Source organism: Rhinopithecus bieti, unplaced genomic scaffold (genome assembly GCF_001698545.2).
Source record: "Rhinopithecus bieti isolate Rb0 unplaced genomic scaffold, ASM169854v2 scaffold_6776, whole genome shotgun sequence".
Lineage (NCBI taxonomy): Eukaryota > Metazoa > Chordata > Mammalia > Primates > Cercopithecidae > Rhinopithecus > Rhinopithecus bieti.
This window is the reverse complement of record NW_016805299.1, coordinates 2,326,560-2,343,550: the sequence shown is the minus strand read 5'-3', so window position 1 is coordinate 2,343,550 and position 16,991 is coordinate 2,326,560. Positions and strand designations below refer to the sequence as shown.

The window sequence follows — 16,991 nt, the reverse complement described above, 5'->3', positions numbered from 1 at the left end:
TTTTTTTTTTTTTTTTTTTTTGAGACGGAGTCTTGCTCTGTCGCCCAGGGTGGAGTACAGTGGCGCTATCTCTGCTCACTGCAAGCTCCGCCTCCCGGGTTTATGCCATTCTCCTGCCTCAGCCTCCTGAGTAGCTGGGACTACAGGTGCCGCCACCTCGCCCGGCTAGTTTTTGTATTTTTAGTAGAGACGGGGTTTCACCGTGTTAACCGGGATGGTCTCAATCTCCTGACCTCATGATCCACTCGCCTCGGCCTCCCAATGTGCTGGGATTACAGGCACGAGCCACCACGCCCGGCCCTTTAAAAAAAAAAAAAAAAAAAAAAAGACAGGGTCTCGCTCTGCTGCCCAGGCTGGAGTGCAGTGGCTGAACACAGCTCACTACACACTCAATCTCCTGGGCTCAAGCGATCCTTCCACCTCAGCCTCCTTAGTAGCTGGGACCACAGGTGCACAACATCATGCCTGGCTAACTTTTAAATTTTTTGTAGAGACAAGGCCTCACTATGTTGCCCAGGCTGATCTCAAACTCATGGGCTCAAGCCATCCTCCCATCTCAGGCTCTCAAAGTGCTGGGATTACAGGCATGAGTCACCATGTCCAGCCTCGGGTGTCTCTAAAAGGCTTAGAATTGACTGTTACCAAAAACATCTCCCAGAATCCTCTTCTCGTGTGTGTGTGTGTGTGTGTGTGTGTGTGTGTGTGTATGTATCTGTGTGTGTGTGTGTGTCTGTGTGTGTGTGTGTCTGTGTGTGTTGGGGGGAAGGCAGCTTGATGAAAAGTGATGACCCTAGAATAGGTAGAACAGGTCAGGCTTGGGTTCGAGTCCCAGCTCTGCCACTTCCTAGTTGGCTCATCTTAGTTTGTCATTCTTCCTCTCTGAGTCTATGTCCTCATCTCTAAAATGAGGATAAGCATCCTTCCCCCATGAGGTTATTGAGAGAATTAGGCAACATCCCATACACAAAGTTCTCCAAGCTGAACAGCCCTGAGGCAGAGGAGGTAAGTGCTTAGGGGCCCTCCAAATAAATAAGACCCCCAAGTAAATAAATAAATAAATAAATATATAGCCTTGCAAAAGTTTGGTATTTCTTATTTCAAAGAAAACTGTATTGAACAGTCATCATGGGGAAGTCCAGAACTTTGCTGGGCTTCCTGACATTTACTTTCAGGTCTAGTGTTATCTTTATGTTGGCTTACAAATGAGCGTGGTGATGAGAATGCTTTTCAATTGGTTTTCAGCATTTAGGGTCTCAGCATAATACCTTGACTGGACTTGAAAGAGTTCAGCCTACAGCCTGGCCATTATAGGTGTCCGTGATGATGCAATCAACAATGGCCCTCGGAGAGGCGCCCACTACAAGCCCAATGCCTTCTCTGGTGGAAGTGGCAACCCCGGAGTTGGGTGGGGAGGAGAGACAGGCAGGAGGCAGGCAGAGGACGGCCTGGGGGAAAACGGTGCCATGCAGGGTCACGCTGGGATCCCCTGTCCCCACCTTCTGGGGAGGGGTTGGAGGTGGGATGGGTGGGGAGAGGCCCTCTTTCCTCAGACATGCCCTTCCTTCCAAGCCTCCAGCAGGCAGACCCCCAGCCATGCACCCCCAGACACCACCCTGAGAAGTCAGACTGCCCGGGAACCAGGGGCATGCTGGCAGCAGAGGGTTACCAAGCAGGACTTACCGGGGAACTGGTAGGTGTAGCCAGGGGCGAGACCTGTATAACTCCGGCTGGCGTAGGTTGTGGCTTGGAAACCTGGGTAACCTGATGGGGTAAGGGGGCAGTGTCAGATGTCTCATCCACAGGGCGGATCCTGCTCAAGGAGAAGGACCTGAGCCACTCATGTCCCCTCACCTTCCTGTATCATGAATAATAGCTGTACCCTCCAAATACCTTCTTCATGCCAAGCCCTGTGCTGAGCACACTGCACACTATTATCCCGTTAAACTTGCCTTAGAGGTAGGTACTGTTAGGCACCCCATTTTACAGACAGAAAACTGAGGCTCTGAAAGGTGACACTGTTTGGCTCAGAATAATCCAATGCTCTTTGAGCTCTGGCTCCTGCTTCCCTCCTGTCCTCGTCTCCTGCACGCTGCCCCTCCCTCCCTCTGCTCCAGCCACACTGGCTTCCTTGCTGTTTTTCAGCTTTGCCAAGCTCATTCCCACCTCAGGGCCTTTGCACATGCCGGTGCCTTTGCCTGGAGTTCTCTTTCCAGATGACTGCATGCCTGAGTCCCTTTCATTGTACAAGACTCCGAAACATCTTCCCATAGGCCTCCTCCTTCCCATCAGCTACAATCTCTATCACGTTACCTTGGTTTTTCTTGGTACTGATGATCATTATCTGAACTTATATCATGATTTTTTTTCTTTTTTCTTTTTTAGAGACAGGATCTTGTTCTTTTGCCCAGGCTGGAGTGCAGAGTGGTGCAATCATAGGTCACTGCAGCCTCAAACTTCTGAGCTCAAGTGATTCTCCTATCTCAGCCTCCCCAGTAGCTGCGACTACAAGGTGTGTGCTACTATGCCTGGCTAATTTTTAAATTTTTTTTGTAGAGATGGGGTCTTGCTATGTTGCCCAGGCTGGTCTCGAGTTCCTAGCCTCAAGTGATCCTCCTGCCTTGGTCTGGAATTACAAGCATGAGCCACCACACCTGGCCAGAAAGTACCCATAATTTCTTTAAGTGCTGATTTTCTGTCTTCTCAAAGAAAAATCAAATAGTTAGCAATAATGGTGCAATTAAGATTCAAATTCAGATCTGACTGGCTCCAAGCCTCTTAACCACCGATTTCACTATTTGTTAGATAATTTCTTTCTTTCTTTTTCCACTTTTTTTTTTTTTTTTTTTTTTGAGATGGAGTTTCGCTCTTGTTCTCCAGGCTGGAGTGCAATGGCGCCATCTCGGCTCACGGCAACCTACGCCTCCTGGGTTCAAGCGATTCTCCCGCCTCAGCCTCCCGAGCAGCTGGGATTACAGGCATGCGCCACCACCTCCAGCTAATTTTGTATTTTTAGTAGAGATGGGGTTTCTCCATGTTGGTCAGGCTGGTATTGAACTCCCGACCTCAGGTGATCCGCCTACCTCAGCCTCCCAAAGTACTGGGATTACAGGCATGAGCCACGGTGCCTGACCTTTTTCCACTTTTTAAATGAAGGGTGAAAACAGCTCATGAATCACCTCAGAAGAAAACTTTCTCAATGTTCTAAATAAAACAAGGTGAAAGAGACAGGACAACCAACTACAATACCTGATTGTAGCCTGGATCTTGTTCTAAAGGACAAAAGTATTCTATAAAGAGCATTACTGGGTCTGGCTGGGCATAGTGGCTCATGCCTACCACCACAACACTTTGGGAGCCTGAGGCGAGAGGATTGCTTGAGGCCAGGAGTTTGAGACCAGCCTGGGCAACATAGTGAGACTCTGTCTCTACCAAAAACAAACAAACAAAGAAAGAGCATTATTGGGTCAATTGATACAACTGGAAAATAGAAAGTAGATTAGATAAAAATATTGTATCAATTATAAACTTAGGAAGTTGATAACTACACTGTGGTTACATGAAAGAATATCCCTAATCTTAGGAAGCATCCAAGGGTAAAGGGCCACGATGCATGTAACTAACCATCAAATGATTCAGTGAAAAATTACAAGTGTGTGTGTGTGTATATGTATACATACATATTTGCAAACACACACACACACACATATCTACACATAGAGTAAAACTGATCAAGCAAAATGGGGGCAAAATGTTAAGAACAGGTGAATCTGATAACAGTATACGGATGTTCTTTGTACTGTTTTATTTTTGCAGCTCCTGAGTTTGGGATTACTTACAAATAACATGTTAAAGAAAAAAGGAAAACTTCAAGGAAGACTGTGCCCTATTTGGAGGCTGCTCACCTCTTCCACTTCTGACCCTCTAGCCCATGCTGTGCCCCCTCCTCTGAATTCCCAGAGCACCTCTCTGTGCACCCCTCCCCCCAGGCCTGGCATAAAGACCCCCTTGTACTGTTCTCTTTCTGTGTGTACACATCTCATCTCCCCAGGGAGCCTCTGAGCTTCCTGGGGGCCAAACTCAGATTTACCATCCTCAGTCTTGGACCCAAAGCACAGCTGACTCCTGCTCAGCTTTCAAGGCTCATGGCAGCCTTCACCTCCTCCAGGAAGTCTCCCCAACCTCCAGGTGGGTTTAGGTGCCTCCTTGGGCCTCCCACAGCCTCCAGTCACTCTGTAGAGGCAGTGCCTATTTACTCCTGTCTCCCACTTGAAGGGAAGCCCCATGAGAGCAGGCTCCACTTCTCAGAAGTTGCTCAATAAATATCACTTGAATGAATAAGACCAGGCAGCCTTCCTTTTGCCCCTCCAAAGGCCTGGAACACTTTTCCCCTTCCCGTCTCTCCAGCCTCCCCATCAATGGCTCCTACTCCACCCGCAGACTCAACTTAAATGTAATTTCTTTTCCCACTTCTCCAGGTCGTGGTCAAGTTCCCTGTGACCACACTCTCCGCACCCTACACTTCTGCATCTGAAATCTATGTATCTTCTTACTTCTTTTCCCTGCCAGATTGTAAAACTCCAAGGAAAGTCATTGTTGCAATTCCTGGCATGATGTCTGGCATATAGAGTTGCTCAATAACTGTGTACTGGATGGATGAATGGATGGAGGAAAGGACAGATGGAGGGATGGACGGAAGAGAGAACGGACAGATTGACAGGACCAATTAATATGGTTGGACCTTTCTGCTGGCTACCACCAGAGGGCAGCACCCCCCAACCAAACCACCCCACCTTGGGTAGGACTGCCAGATGAGACAGATCCCTAGTCCCTACTCCTGCCCAATGACTCAGACAGGAGGAGGGCAGACCACAGAGGAGGTGCAACACCCACACAGCCCCTGCTAGCCCTGGGAGCAGTTCCGACAGAAAGAAGCTGCAGGCGCAGGCTCGCGCATACCCAGCATGCCGATGCCCAGCATGAAGGCGTCCATTCCGTAGGGCATGACTCGAGACCTCCCCCGGGCTGAGCCCGTCGGCGACATCACCTCCTTTGGCTGAGCTTTCTTACATTCCACCTGCAATGAGACCTGGCAGTTAGTCTTTCCCATAGAGCTAGCGTCGTTAGCCCTCTTCTTCCCTGGAAAGTCTCTATTAAATTTTATTAATTTCACTGTCCACCTGAAAACAATTTCATGGTTACCACTGATGGATCACTCACTATATGCTAGGGAGTGTGTCAACAGCTTTGCATGCAATCGTTCAATGAATGCTTACACCAATACTATGATGGAGGAGCTTTTCTACTCCCATTTGACAGATGTGGAAACTGAGGCTCAGAGAAGGGAAGTCATCTGCCCGAGTAACTACCGTGTGACACTGCCTTCCTGTCTAGGTTTTCAGGGGGTGGGAGAACTGGCTCTGCCTCCACTCACTCTGAGCCCCTCTGCCTCCCTTTAGAACTTCAAAGCTTCCCTGGCAGGCCCCCCAAGGAGCCCCAGTCTTCTCTGTACCTGTGCTCCATCCAATCCCAACTCACCATGTTTTTGCTTTTGTTTTGTTTTGTTTTGTTTTGTTTTGTTTTGTTTTGTTTTATTTGAGACAGAGTCTCACTCACTCTGTTGCCCAAGCCGGAGTGCAGTGGCACAATCTCAGCTCACTGCAACCTCCACCTCCTGGGTTCAAGCGATTCTCCTGCCTCAGCCTCCCGAGTAGCTGGGATTACAGGCGCGCACGATCACACCTGGCTTATTTTTGTATTTTTGTTAGAGACAGGGTTTCACTGTGTTGGCCAGTCTAGCCTCGAACCCCTGACCTCAAGTCATCTGCCCACTTCAGCCTCCCCAAAGTGCTGGGCTTACGGGCGTGAGCCACTGCACCCGGCCCCAACTCACCATTTTGTTGTTGATTTCATGAAAATGAATTTCACACACTTTCTCCACAATGTCCTCACTCTCAAACGTGACAAACCCGAACCCTAGAGGTTGGACAAAGCATAAAGGCAAGGTCAGAACCAGAGCGCAGGGTCAAAACCCAACCCCAGGTCATACCAATATCCCCGCTCCTCTCTCTCTGGCAAGTGAGAGTTAATGAAAGGCTCTGCTCACAGCCTGGAATCCTCTCAACCACCCACTGAGACAGGGTTTCAAGTCCCAGATTACAGATGAGGAAAATAAGGCTCAGATAAGTGAAGTAACTTGCCCAAGGTGACACAGCAAGTTAGAAAGTGGTAGAGCTGTGATGAGAATACACTCAACATGCTTTTTCTTGTCCTCAGGTGTTTCCAAAGAGGGGAGAAAGAACACACGCGCACACTCATTTAAACTTACACAAAGGTGTACATGTCCAAACATACAAATGTACATAGACGTACACACATTCACACATGCACACACCTAGATACCTGCGTATCACACACACTCTCAGGGCTGCTCTACACGTGCAGTTACCCTGACATACCAGATATACACAGATATTTAGGCACAGATACCCCCTTTTGCACAGATACAAATACACAACACACACACACACACACACACACACACAGCACATACCCCACTCCCAAAATGGACTAAAAGTCCTGAAACAACTGGAGAAACAACCCCGTCTCCTCCTGAGTGTGCCCCAGGGGCTGGAAAGGGATTTCTCAGAAGGTAAGGCCCTCGGGAGAAAACAGCCAGGCGGTACACACGGTGTGGCCCAGACTCTCACAGGTTCAGAGGCAACGGGGCTGGGGGCTGGGGGCTGGGCAGGAGGTGACTGCCCGGGGCTGTGGAGTCAGCCTGACCCTGGGCGGCCTGGCCTAAGCTCTGGTTACCAGGGACAAGGTAAGCCTGGGCAGAGGCAGACACCACTAGGGTGGGGGTAGGAGGCTCAGTGGGTTGCAGGGGCTAGGGAGGTACTCCTCTGTTCCTCTCGTGTGTCTGCAATTCGGCAAGTTTCTAGCACAGGAAATGGCGGGACAAAAGCCTTCTGTAAGGCCAGGCCCGGGAGAGGACGCAGATCCTGGGGGATAGGATGTCAGGAGGCGAGATGAAAGGGCAGCTGTGACCTGCAGCCCCCTGGCTGACCACGGGGCCCAGCCTGGGAAGGGGGAGGGGGCCACACTCACCTCGGTGCCGGTTGGTGGTTTTGTCAAACATCAGCATGGCGTCATCCACCTGAAACACAGCCTGCCATGGAAGACCCAGCGGATACCAGCAGAACCCACCACCACCAAGGAACAGGGCCTCAGCAACCCACTGCCCTCTTGCCCACTCCAGGCTTGACCTTAAACCTCTTTCCTGCCCAGGGGACAACTTTCCTTCTGCAACCCCACTGAATGCCATAGCACCCCCTTTTCAATCACCATCATCTCAATGGACCAGCCTGCATTTATTAAGCTCCATCGTCCTCCCAACATTCTCTGCATGGTAAGATCCCCATGGTGTTGATAAGAAAATAGGCTCAGAGAGGTGAAGTTGCCTGCCCAAGATCACACAGCAAGACCTTGACCAAGCTGGGGACGCACAGAGAAGATGCTAGAGAAGGAAATATGGGAGGCAGGACAATGACAAGATGGGGAAGCAAAAGTCTCATCCCTTCTGTAAAAGGCCAGGAGGACAGCAACCAGACTGGACTCCCCTCTCCGGCTACAGATCTTTTCCTCTAATTGAGGTTTCCTTTTGCTAGAGGCTGTAATTAAAGCAAGTAGAGTTCAGGGCCTGGGCTGCTTTGCCTCCCACTGACTGGGGGAGGGGAAGGAGACTGGGGAAGGAGGAGGGTCTACATCATCCATCCTCTCTTGGACCCCAGTCCACTCTCATTACTTCCTCTAGGTACCCCTTGGATACACGGTCACCAAAGGCCTTGGTGCCACCTTCCTTTTGCCTGCATCTGGTGCCTCCTCCTTGCCCTCTTTCTTAGCTAAGGTCTAAGTCACTTTTGGTATAAATCAGGGGCTGCCTCTGATACCCAACCCAATCCTACTCCAGGCCCTGACCCTCCCCCAAATGACCAGACATCCAAAGGATGAAAAAAAAAAAAACTTTTCTCAAGCCATCAAGCCATGGGTAACCAGCCTCTTCCCTACTCTCCTTCCCTCTACTTCCAGGCCCATCATCCACCTTCTCCTTTTTGGAGACAGAGTCTCGCTCTATCATCCAGGCTGGAGTTCTGTCGCGTGATCTCGGCTCACTACAGCCCCCGCCTCCCAGGTTTAAGCAATTATCCTGCCTCAGCCTCCCGAGTAGCTGGGATTACAGGTGCATGCCACCACCCCGGCTAATTTTTGTATTTCAGTAGAGATGGGGTTTCACCGTGTTGGCCAGGCTGGTCTCGAACTCCTGGCCTCAAGTGATCCACCCGCCTCAGCCTCCCAAAGTGTTGGGATTACAGGTGTGAGCCACTGTGCCCAACCCCATCATCCAGCTTCTAAAGGCCCTCCCCTGCCTCATTAAAGACCCTGAACTACAGTGATCCTCCAGCTCTCCTTAGCCATCAAGCTACAGTGGGCCTCTGACTCCCGCTAGGAGAACCAGGACCCCACTGAGCCAGGAGCAACAAGATCCCTGGAGAATCTCATGACATCTCTCTTCTCAAAGAGCTGCCTGCACTGAGGCCCATGCAGCAGAGTGTCACTCTCACTCCCACCCTATGGACCACTCTGAGTCCCAATCCCAAATCAGCCAGACCACCTGAATGGGACAGTCATTTCAGGTTCAGCACATCTTCCCCACCCCTTGCTTAACCAATGAGAAACAGAAACCCAGAAAGAAGGATTGTGATCAAAGCATAGGCTTTGGGTAGGATGGGCCTGAGTTGGAATCCCGGATCCTGCATTTGCTGGTTGGGTAACCTTGGGCAGGTGACTTGATGTCTCTCTGGCTTTGGCTCCTCATCTGTGAAATAGGCATAACAGTGTCTATCTTACAGGTTGAAGTTAAATGAAAGACACTTTTTTTGGAAATGGGTTCTCGCTATATTGCCCAGGCTAGTCTTGAACTCCTAGGCTCAAGCAATCCTCCCATCTCACCCTCCTTGGTAGCTGGGACTACAGGTGCACACCACCGAGCATGGCTATGGGAGGATTTTGTGAGATAGTGCATGTAATACTCTTAACTCACAGCACCCAGGATACAGTAAGTGCTTAATAAATAACAGCTATTATTGTTATCTTTACAAGGGAGGGACTTGCCCATAGTTACATGGGGGAGCATGGCAAAGCTGGAGAGAGAGCAGCCAGATACTACTGGCTTGAAGGTTACATGAGGACAGCGTCTGTGTCATTTAGGGCCATGACCACCATCCTACTGAGCACCTTGACTGGGGCTCAATCATTTTTTGAATGAATCAATGAATGAATGAATGAACCGGCCACACCCTCCCCCCTAATCCTACAGCTCCGATTCCCTGCCTGACCCACAGATGGATTCAGACCAAATCCACAACCTTTCCCGTCTTCCTCCACCCAACCCTGCAAGGAAGGACACCATCCCTGGCCCCACTACAGCCTTCAACCTGGGCCTTGGCTGGAGAGGCCCCTAGTGGGACAGTGGGGTTGAGGCCAGGGCAGGGGGCAAGGAAAATGGCTGGGGGTCCAGGTTACCCCCACCAGTGTCCCCTCCTGGGGCCAGCTGAGGGGAGGGAGGCTCTCGGCCCAGTGTCCTTAATAGGCTTTGGTCTCCATGGGAACCCGAGGGCAGGGGGGATCGGGCGGGGGGAGGGGAGGCGGCCGAGGCCTGCTGACCAGTGGGAGCCGAGCCGCCAAGTTCGGCGGCCGCTAAGCCTGAGTGGCAGCCATGGCGGCTGACCATTGTTCCCCCCTCGGCGGCGGCCCCTCGATCCGGGCGGGGGGCCCCCCGCCGCGGGGCCCTTGGCATTCCCGGCTGTCCCCCTCGCTCCCTGGCAGCCTATTCTCCGGCTCCCCCTGGCCTCCCCGGGCCGGTTTCACATGCCAACGCCGATTTAGGCCCGAACAAAAGACGCGGCCGCTGACGGCTTCTCCTGGGGCCCGGTTGCCATGGCAACGCCGGCCCCGGGGGCAGGCGGCCTCCAATCACAGCTGCTGGATCAGATTAGTGCGAGCTCTAATGCTCGGCGCTCAGACACAAAGACACCCCGCCGCAGCCGAGCCGGGCCTGCTGCTTCCCAGGAGCGCCCTACCCTCTGGGGCCCAGGCCCGCCCGACCTGCCCTCCATCCCGGACCCAGGTGCCCACCGAGGCACGAAAGCCAAGGCCTCTGGTCCCCCACACCACCAGCCTCAGCTGGCCAGGGGACACCTCCCCGCCACACACACACAATCCCAGGCCCATTTCCCAGGCCATGTCCCCCTTCGCTTGCCTGGGGGTGACTCGAAGTGTCTTGATGGGAAAGTAGAGACCCAGCCTCTCGCCTGTCTCACCTAAAAGAAGAAAGACCGGGGACCCCGGCCCCAAGCAAAACAACCCTCTTTCCCTCCTAGACTTCAAATCTAGGCCCCTCTCTGCCATCTCCCCATGGGACCCCAAAGTTCACATTGTCTACCTTTCAGAGGACACCCTATTGTCAGATGTCACCATAACATCTACCTCTTCAGAGGCCCAGAAATTAAAGCTCCATGCCCCTCAGAGCTCACAGTCAATCCTCCGGGCCTGATCAGGAATTGGGGGGGGTGCTCTCATCAGTTTCTCCCAATACCCAGGGGACCAGCAGCCCCCCAGCTCCTGCTCCAAGCTCCCCACCTGTGCAAATAGGGTGCCGAGTGCAATTGGGAGTCATATTTATTGCCTCCTTATCATCCTCGCCCGGAAGGAGTGGGGAAAGGTTCAATAGCCCATGGCCTGGACAGGTGCAAACTCCGAGGGGGCCACGGGGTGACTTGATTGAACGGGCTGCGGGGAGCACTACCTCCCTTGTGAGAATGAAGATAAGAGAAAAATACAGTGGAAGGGCAACAACAGGGCCAGCTACTGTGTGGCTTCTCTGTCCCTAGGCATGTCCTGAGTCTGAGGATCACAGATGAGCCAGGAGGCTGCAAGGTGGATTGGCCCAGTCTCCCCCCACAGCAGGATCCAGCCCCGCTCTCATCTTCTGCAGGAATTGAATGACCTGGCTGAATTCGGCTTGCTAGTGCCCCATTCTACAGCATGTTCACAGCCCCAGCAGTGAGCGCCCCCAGTTTAAACCCACCTTCCCAAACTGCTCAAAATATTGCTTCACGTCCTCCACCGTGGTGTTCACCGACAGCCCCCCCACAAAGATCTTCTTCGTTCGAGTCACCATCTGTTAGGGGAGGGAATGAGAAAGTGGGCATCTGAGTCCTGTGGCCTACCGCCACCAGCAGGGGCTCGAGCCCCCCTGCCAGGATGCCAGCTGACAAGCTCTCTGTGGCCCCAGCCTCTTGAAAGGCCCCCCCAAGCTCCCTCTTGGACCCCCGCCTCTAGGCCTGTTATGGGCAGCTGTGCACCCACACCCTGGCTGGCTCGAGTGTGCCTCCTTCCTGCCTCCCTCCCTAGGGACTATGTCCAGAAAATGCCTTCCCTGAGGACTAACACAGGGAAGGGGGCGGGCTGGTGACTCAGATCCACAGCCTCACTCTAAGACCCCACCGGCCCTCCTAGGAGACCCCCAAGGTCCATCACAGTCTCCCTGAACTCAATGCCGACATTTTCCTCATCAGCCTCCTCCCAACACAACCTCTGGCAGCCCCGTGGCCCCAGCCCTGTTTTAGGAAGAACACATGGTCCTAATTACCCCAGGAGCGCATGGCTAATCCGCAGCAATTCCCAGCCCCATCCTAACACTAAAGCACCTTCTGTCACCAAACTGCTTAATGGAATTAACCCAATTCCGACCATGTGCTCCCTGGTGCGGCTTCCTTCGAATACCTGCTCCATAATTGCTTTCAGGCCCTCTACTGGACCCTTCCAGAGATGCCCCTTTCCTGTCTCCCAAAACTCTTCCTCTCCTTCAGCCCTGGCAGGAGCTGGGGGCCTTGATGGAATTCACTGGCCCGGAATCTTAAAGAGCTCTAGTTCCACCTGGCAAAGGAGGAAAGTGAGCTCTCCTGGAGAGGGACCTCGTCCTAGGACCCATGAGAAGTCAGTAAACTCAGGGGTCCTGACCCCGTGTTCTGCAATCAGTCTTTCCTCCTGTCCTCTTATGTTCAATTGCTTCCCAAGGAAGACCTGACTAGTTGCCCTGAGGCCTGGAATAGACTGTTAGGCCCCTGCCCTGCAGCAAAAGTTTTTTGAGTGTTGTATCGCTCAACTGCTCAGAAATCCATTTTCTGCACACCTTGCCCCTCTCACCCGGAGAACTCGCCAGAGCAGCAGGGTAAGAGAGCATTAAGAAAGCAGCCATAGACATCTAAACTGAAAGACAACAGGTGACAGAGTCCGTGGTCCCCTCTGCCTCTGCAAAGGGTGACTGGGGGGATCCAAGGGTAGCTTCCTAGCCTGAATGTAGGGCAGCCTTAGGGTCTAAGTCTGTCCTGTATTTCACTTCCAGAGGCCTGGGCATCAAGGCTGTGGTCTATGATGTTGGAATTAGACTCTGGCTCTAAACTCTACTGGCTTCAAATACAGGACGATGAATCCTCTGAGTAGCTCCCCTTTCTCCCAACACACGCAAGCCCCTCTCCAGTCCACCCCAGAGCTCACATGGAAAGACGTGTAGTGTCTTCAGGCCACAGGGCAAGGACGTCAAGAATTCCCTTTTCCCAGCCCAGCCCATTCCACAAACACTCCAAGCAGAGGTTCCAGAAGCATCTTCCAGAGCAGGAAATACTGGGAAAATCACTGCTCAGCATTGCCCGCAGTAAGAGAGTTCCTCCCAGACATAGACACACCTACCTTGGGCTGTGCTCGCCGAGGAAAGGCCACCTTGGGGTCAATCTACAAGAAAAGGGAGAGGTAGAAGGGGTCTTGGTTATCGCATTTTTAGAAGAGTCACCACACAGCCTTCAGCCCTCAGGACCTCTCTCCTCCCAGGACACAAAGGTGACAGAAATCACAAAAGCTTCTAGGAGGAGAGAATAGTGGTTAAGCATTTATTTTTATTTTTTTCAGACAGAGTCTCACTCTGTCACCCAAGCTGGAGTACAGTGGCACGATCTCAGCTCACTGCAACTTCTGCATCCTAGGTTCAAGTGATTCTCCTGCCTCAGCCTCCCTAGTAGCTGGGATTACAGGTGCGCAACACCACACCCAGCTAATTTTGGAATTTTTAGTGGAGATGGGGTTTCACCATGTTGGCCAGGCTGGTTTCAAACTCCTGACCTCAGGTGAGCCACCCGCCTCAGCCTTCCAAAGTGCTGGGATTACAGGCATGAGCCACCACTCCCAGCCAGTTAAGCATTTAGACCCTAACGTCCCACTGCTGCCTTCAAATCCCATTTGCACTGCTGCCCAGCTGTGAGACCATGGACAGGTTATTTCCCCTCTTTGAACGTCAGGGTCAAGTTCACCTGCAAAATGGGCAAATAATAACACCCACCTCAAAGGGTCATCAGCAGATTATTGGAGATAATGCATACAAAGCTCTTGGCATGGTGTCTAGCTCACAGCAAAAACAAAAACAAAAAAATGTAAGCCATCTTATTCCTTCAAGTATCAGGTAAATCGAGGGCCTTCCTTGCGTAACTGACTTCCCACAGATGACCTATCTGGGTAAGGTATGCAATTCATGCTTCGGAAACCCTGCAAATGGGAATACTCTGTCTGCAAAAGGCCACAAGATGAGAGTTCATAACCATCAGGAGTAGGCTCAGTTCTGTTTTCCCGGTACTATCAACATCAAACAGCTCTCCTTGAGGCTGTGAGCAAATAGCTCCCTGATAATGCAGCTGGGCTTGGGGCAAGGCAGAGTGCAGTCTTCGGTGACGTGAAAGGGCATGGGACTTGAACTTAGAAACTCTGGGCCTCTTGCCAAGCCTGTGAGACCATGGACAAGTTCTTGGTAATGCACTCGAACTCTCTGAGCCTCAGTTCCTTCATCTGCAAAGTGGGGACAATCACACCCGCTTTTCCCAGGGGCAGCTGTGGGGAATCAGATGAGATAACGCGGGTGAAAGCGGCCCTTTGTGAACTGCCCTTCATTGCACAAACAAAGGTGCTATTACCAGCAGGCCACCTTTGCCCTTGGCTGTGAACAACTAGAGGGAAAAATCAAGATGCATCTGGGTGTACTCCTGGGTACTATAGCTGTATGACAAACAGCAAAAGACAGGGCATGAGACGCTGTGATCCATGCAGGGCCTACGGGGCCAGGTCAGGCCAGAGCTTTTTGCCACCCACATGGGTGGACGTCATTCATAAGTTCACCAGCCAATCGCAGGGAAGATCTATCTTTTCCCAAAGTTCCTTGTGTTCAAAACTCAGCCTCGTTCTAGGCAGCTGGCTCTGGCTTCTCTCTGAATGGCACAGACCAGGAACTAGCCTCCTACAGGCTCCCCCACTGGAATCTGTCCACAGAGATGGAACCTCCAAAATCCACACTAGGGCAATGGCTCCTCTCCTGCCAAGTCCCACTGGGCTCCGGGGAAAAATCATAACTGCTCATTTCTCCCGCCTGAAGTTTCAATTCCACACCTCCACGGACATGTCCATCCTTCTGTTTCTCCCAGAAGCAGCCGCCCCAGCCACCAGCGCACCACACACAGTCCCCCTACACAGACCCCGATGGGGAGACGGTACCCAAGCCATGTTCCCACAGACCCATGCACACCCCATCCCTGACACACCCCACCTCCACTGTGACTCACAGCTGGCAACATAAATAAAACCCAACAAGTAAATAAAAGGTGAAAGTCAGAACTCAAAATAGACTCCCCACAGTAAACCTCCCTCCCACCCCCTTTCCCAGGCTGGAGGACGCCAAACACAGACAAAGCCCTGGCTCTTTTCGGCCGCATCCCCTAAGGATAGTCATCTCACCCTCCTTCCTCCCTCATTCTCTTCCCCTTTATCAATCTTCCACTCCTCCATCCCCCAGCCCCTAAATCTCAGCTTCCTCAGCACTGCAGAAGCCATCAGTGCATTCTGAGGACAGGGGATGGTAGCAGAACAGGCAGCTTGATGGCAGATAATCACCAAAAACAATAGGCCACTGTCTCTCCATTTCCAGGCTTGGGTCACTCAGGCTGCGCCAAGAAGATCCTTTCAGAGCCGGCAAAGTTGAGGCCTGGCCTCATTTGCTCATTACTGCGAACGGGAGCGGGAGCCACTGGGCAGAGATAACAGGAGCTGGGGACAGGCGGTAATTTGACAAATTCTTGGGCACAAGCAGCTATTGTTGCAGGTAAACAGGAGCCAGGGACTGACCCAAGCACCCAAGCAGAGAGGCCCAGGGCTGGGGGACAGCCAGGGAGCATGGAGAGAAGAGATCCACACTATCCCTGACCCTGGCAGACAGACACCCCATCAGATGGGGTAACCCCCTCCTCTGACTTTTCTCCTTTTCCATCTGCCCTGGAGCCAGCGCCCCCTGCAGGGTCTAAGGCACGAAGGAGCTGTGGGACAACAGCAAAATGTTCCAGGAGTTTGAATGCCAACCAAGCAGCTTCTCCTACGATCTAGTTTTCCAAAGGGTCGTTTCCAGGCAAGCTAGAGCCCTTCTCATAAATCCCCTCCGTGGGCAAAGCAGGTCCCTGTCTTCCACACAAAGCAAGGAGCTCATTGACCAAAAGTCGGGGGAGGAGGGAAGGAGGAAGGGAGGGGGCTTCAAGGGATGCTTTGCCATTGGTCTGGATGAAGAGGGGGTGTCGCTGAGCCAAATACTAGTTAGAGTTCACAGAAGCCACCGGGTGGGTCACTGCTACCCTGACTCACCCAATTTGGGCTGGGGGAGGGACCTAGCCCCACCCCAATCTCTGCTCTGAGGCATCATGATTAGTACTTCTAGGCAGAGGGTGGCGGCTGCCTCTCCCCTCACCAGGACTAGGGGAGGGGGGATGTAGCATCTCATCGCAAGCCGGGGATTTTTCTCCTCCCTCTCCCCGCCAACTCTAGTGACAAAGTTTCAGAGCATGGCAGCCCTCTTACTCAGAAAAACTCCCTCCTTCCTCACGGGCCCCGTCCAGCTGTCCCCTGGGGAGAGTCCTGACCCTCTCCTCCGGCAGCCTCCCTCTCCCAAAGGACCCCCGAAGCCCCGAGGGCCACTCACTGTTTTGGAGTCGAGCTCGTGCCGCGATTGCGCCAGCACTTTATCCACCCCCGCCTGGTCCATGAAAGTGACGAAGCCGAAACCCCTGCGCGCCGTAGTGAGGGAGAGGCAGATGGTTACAAGGCAGTGAGTGGCGGGTGGAGGGGGGCGAGCCGGGAGCAGGAGGAGGGGGTGAGGGGCTCACCTGGATCTCTTGGTCAGGGGGTCCCGCATCACCAGACACTCCTTCACCTCCCCGAACTGGCCGAAGTATTCGCGCAGCCCTTCTGTAACCACACACCCGCCTTCAGACCAGCCCGGGCCCCGCGCCCTTCCCCCCTCCCCCGTCCTTTGCCCCGGTGACCCCGGAGCGGCCCGGCCGCCCCGCGCCAAGCTGCCCGCGCGCTCTCCACTGTCGCCGCCCCCCCACCGCCCTCGCCCCGTTCCCGCTGAGCCTCCTGGCGCCCACCGGGGCCCCGGGAAGCCGAGGGCCGAGCTGGGCTGGAGGGGGGACGGCTCCGGCCGGGTTCCCGCCGCTCCGGGAGCAGCCTCACAAAAGTTTGAGCCGCAGGTGCGAGCGGAGTTGGCGCTGCCGCCGGCGGGTCCCGGGGGCCCAGCCCACCCCCCGATACCCCCTGAACCCCTCATCTGCTCCCCTCCACCCGCTGGGCCGGGTGCGCTCGCGGATCGCCCGGCGCTCTCGGGGTCTCCGGGCGGGGCGCGAAAGAGGGCGCGAGGGCGCCCGGGGTCAGCAGGGCGCAGGGCTGGGCTGGGGTGTCCGGGTCCGGGGCGACCGGGGGGTCCACGAGGGTGCCTGCGGACCGGCGGCGCGCTCCCGGCTCGCTCACCCTGCAGTAAGTGTCTGCCAAACTGAGTCCCCCGATGACATCTT

General features: G+C 53.5%; 1 protein-coding gene across 2 annotated transcripts in view; it reads right to left on the bottom strand.

Moving 5' to 3' along the window:
• Positions 1 to 16,391, bottom strand: part of MSI1 (musashi RNA binding protein 1) — a 25,984-nt gene extending 9,593 nt beyond the window's left edge. The window contains exons 1-8 of one of the 2 annotated variants that reach the window (XM_017872129.1): positions 16,305 to 16,391; positions 16,121 to 16,205; positions 12,811 to 12,852; positions 11,147 to 11,239; positions 7,108 to 7,156; positions 5,891 to 5,973; positions 4,957 to 5,074; positions 1,681 to 1,761 (exon numbers count right to left, since the gene is read on the bottom strand). In XM_017872129.1, coding sequence (XP_017727618.1) covers positions 1,681 to 1,761; positions 4,957 to 5,074; positions 5,891 to 5,973; positions 7,108 to 7,156; positions 11,147 to 11,239; positions 12,811 to 12,852; positions 16,121 to 16,205; positions 16,305 to 16,333 — 580 coding nt within the window. In that variant the 5' untranslated portion in view covers positions 16,334 to 16,391. Of the gene's footprint in view, positions 1 to 1,680; positions 1,762 to 4,956; positions 5,075 to 5,890; positions 5,974 to 7,107; positions 7,157 to 11,146; positions 11,240 to 11,844; positions 11,920 to 12,810; positions 12,853 to 16,120; positions 16,206 to 16,304 lie in introns of those variants that run through there. The other variant, XM_017872130.1, reaches the window with a different exon arrangement.
• Between the last annotated feature and the right edge of the window lie 600 nt (positions 16,392 to 16,991).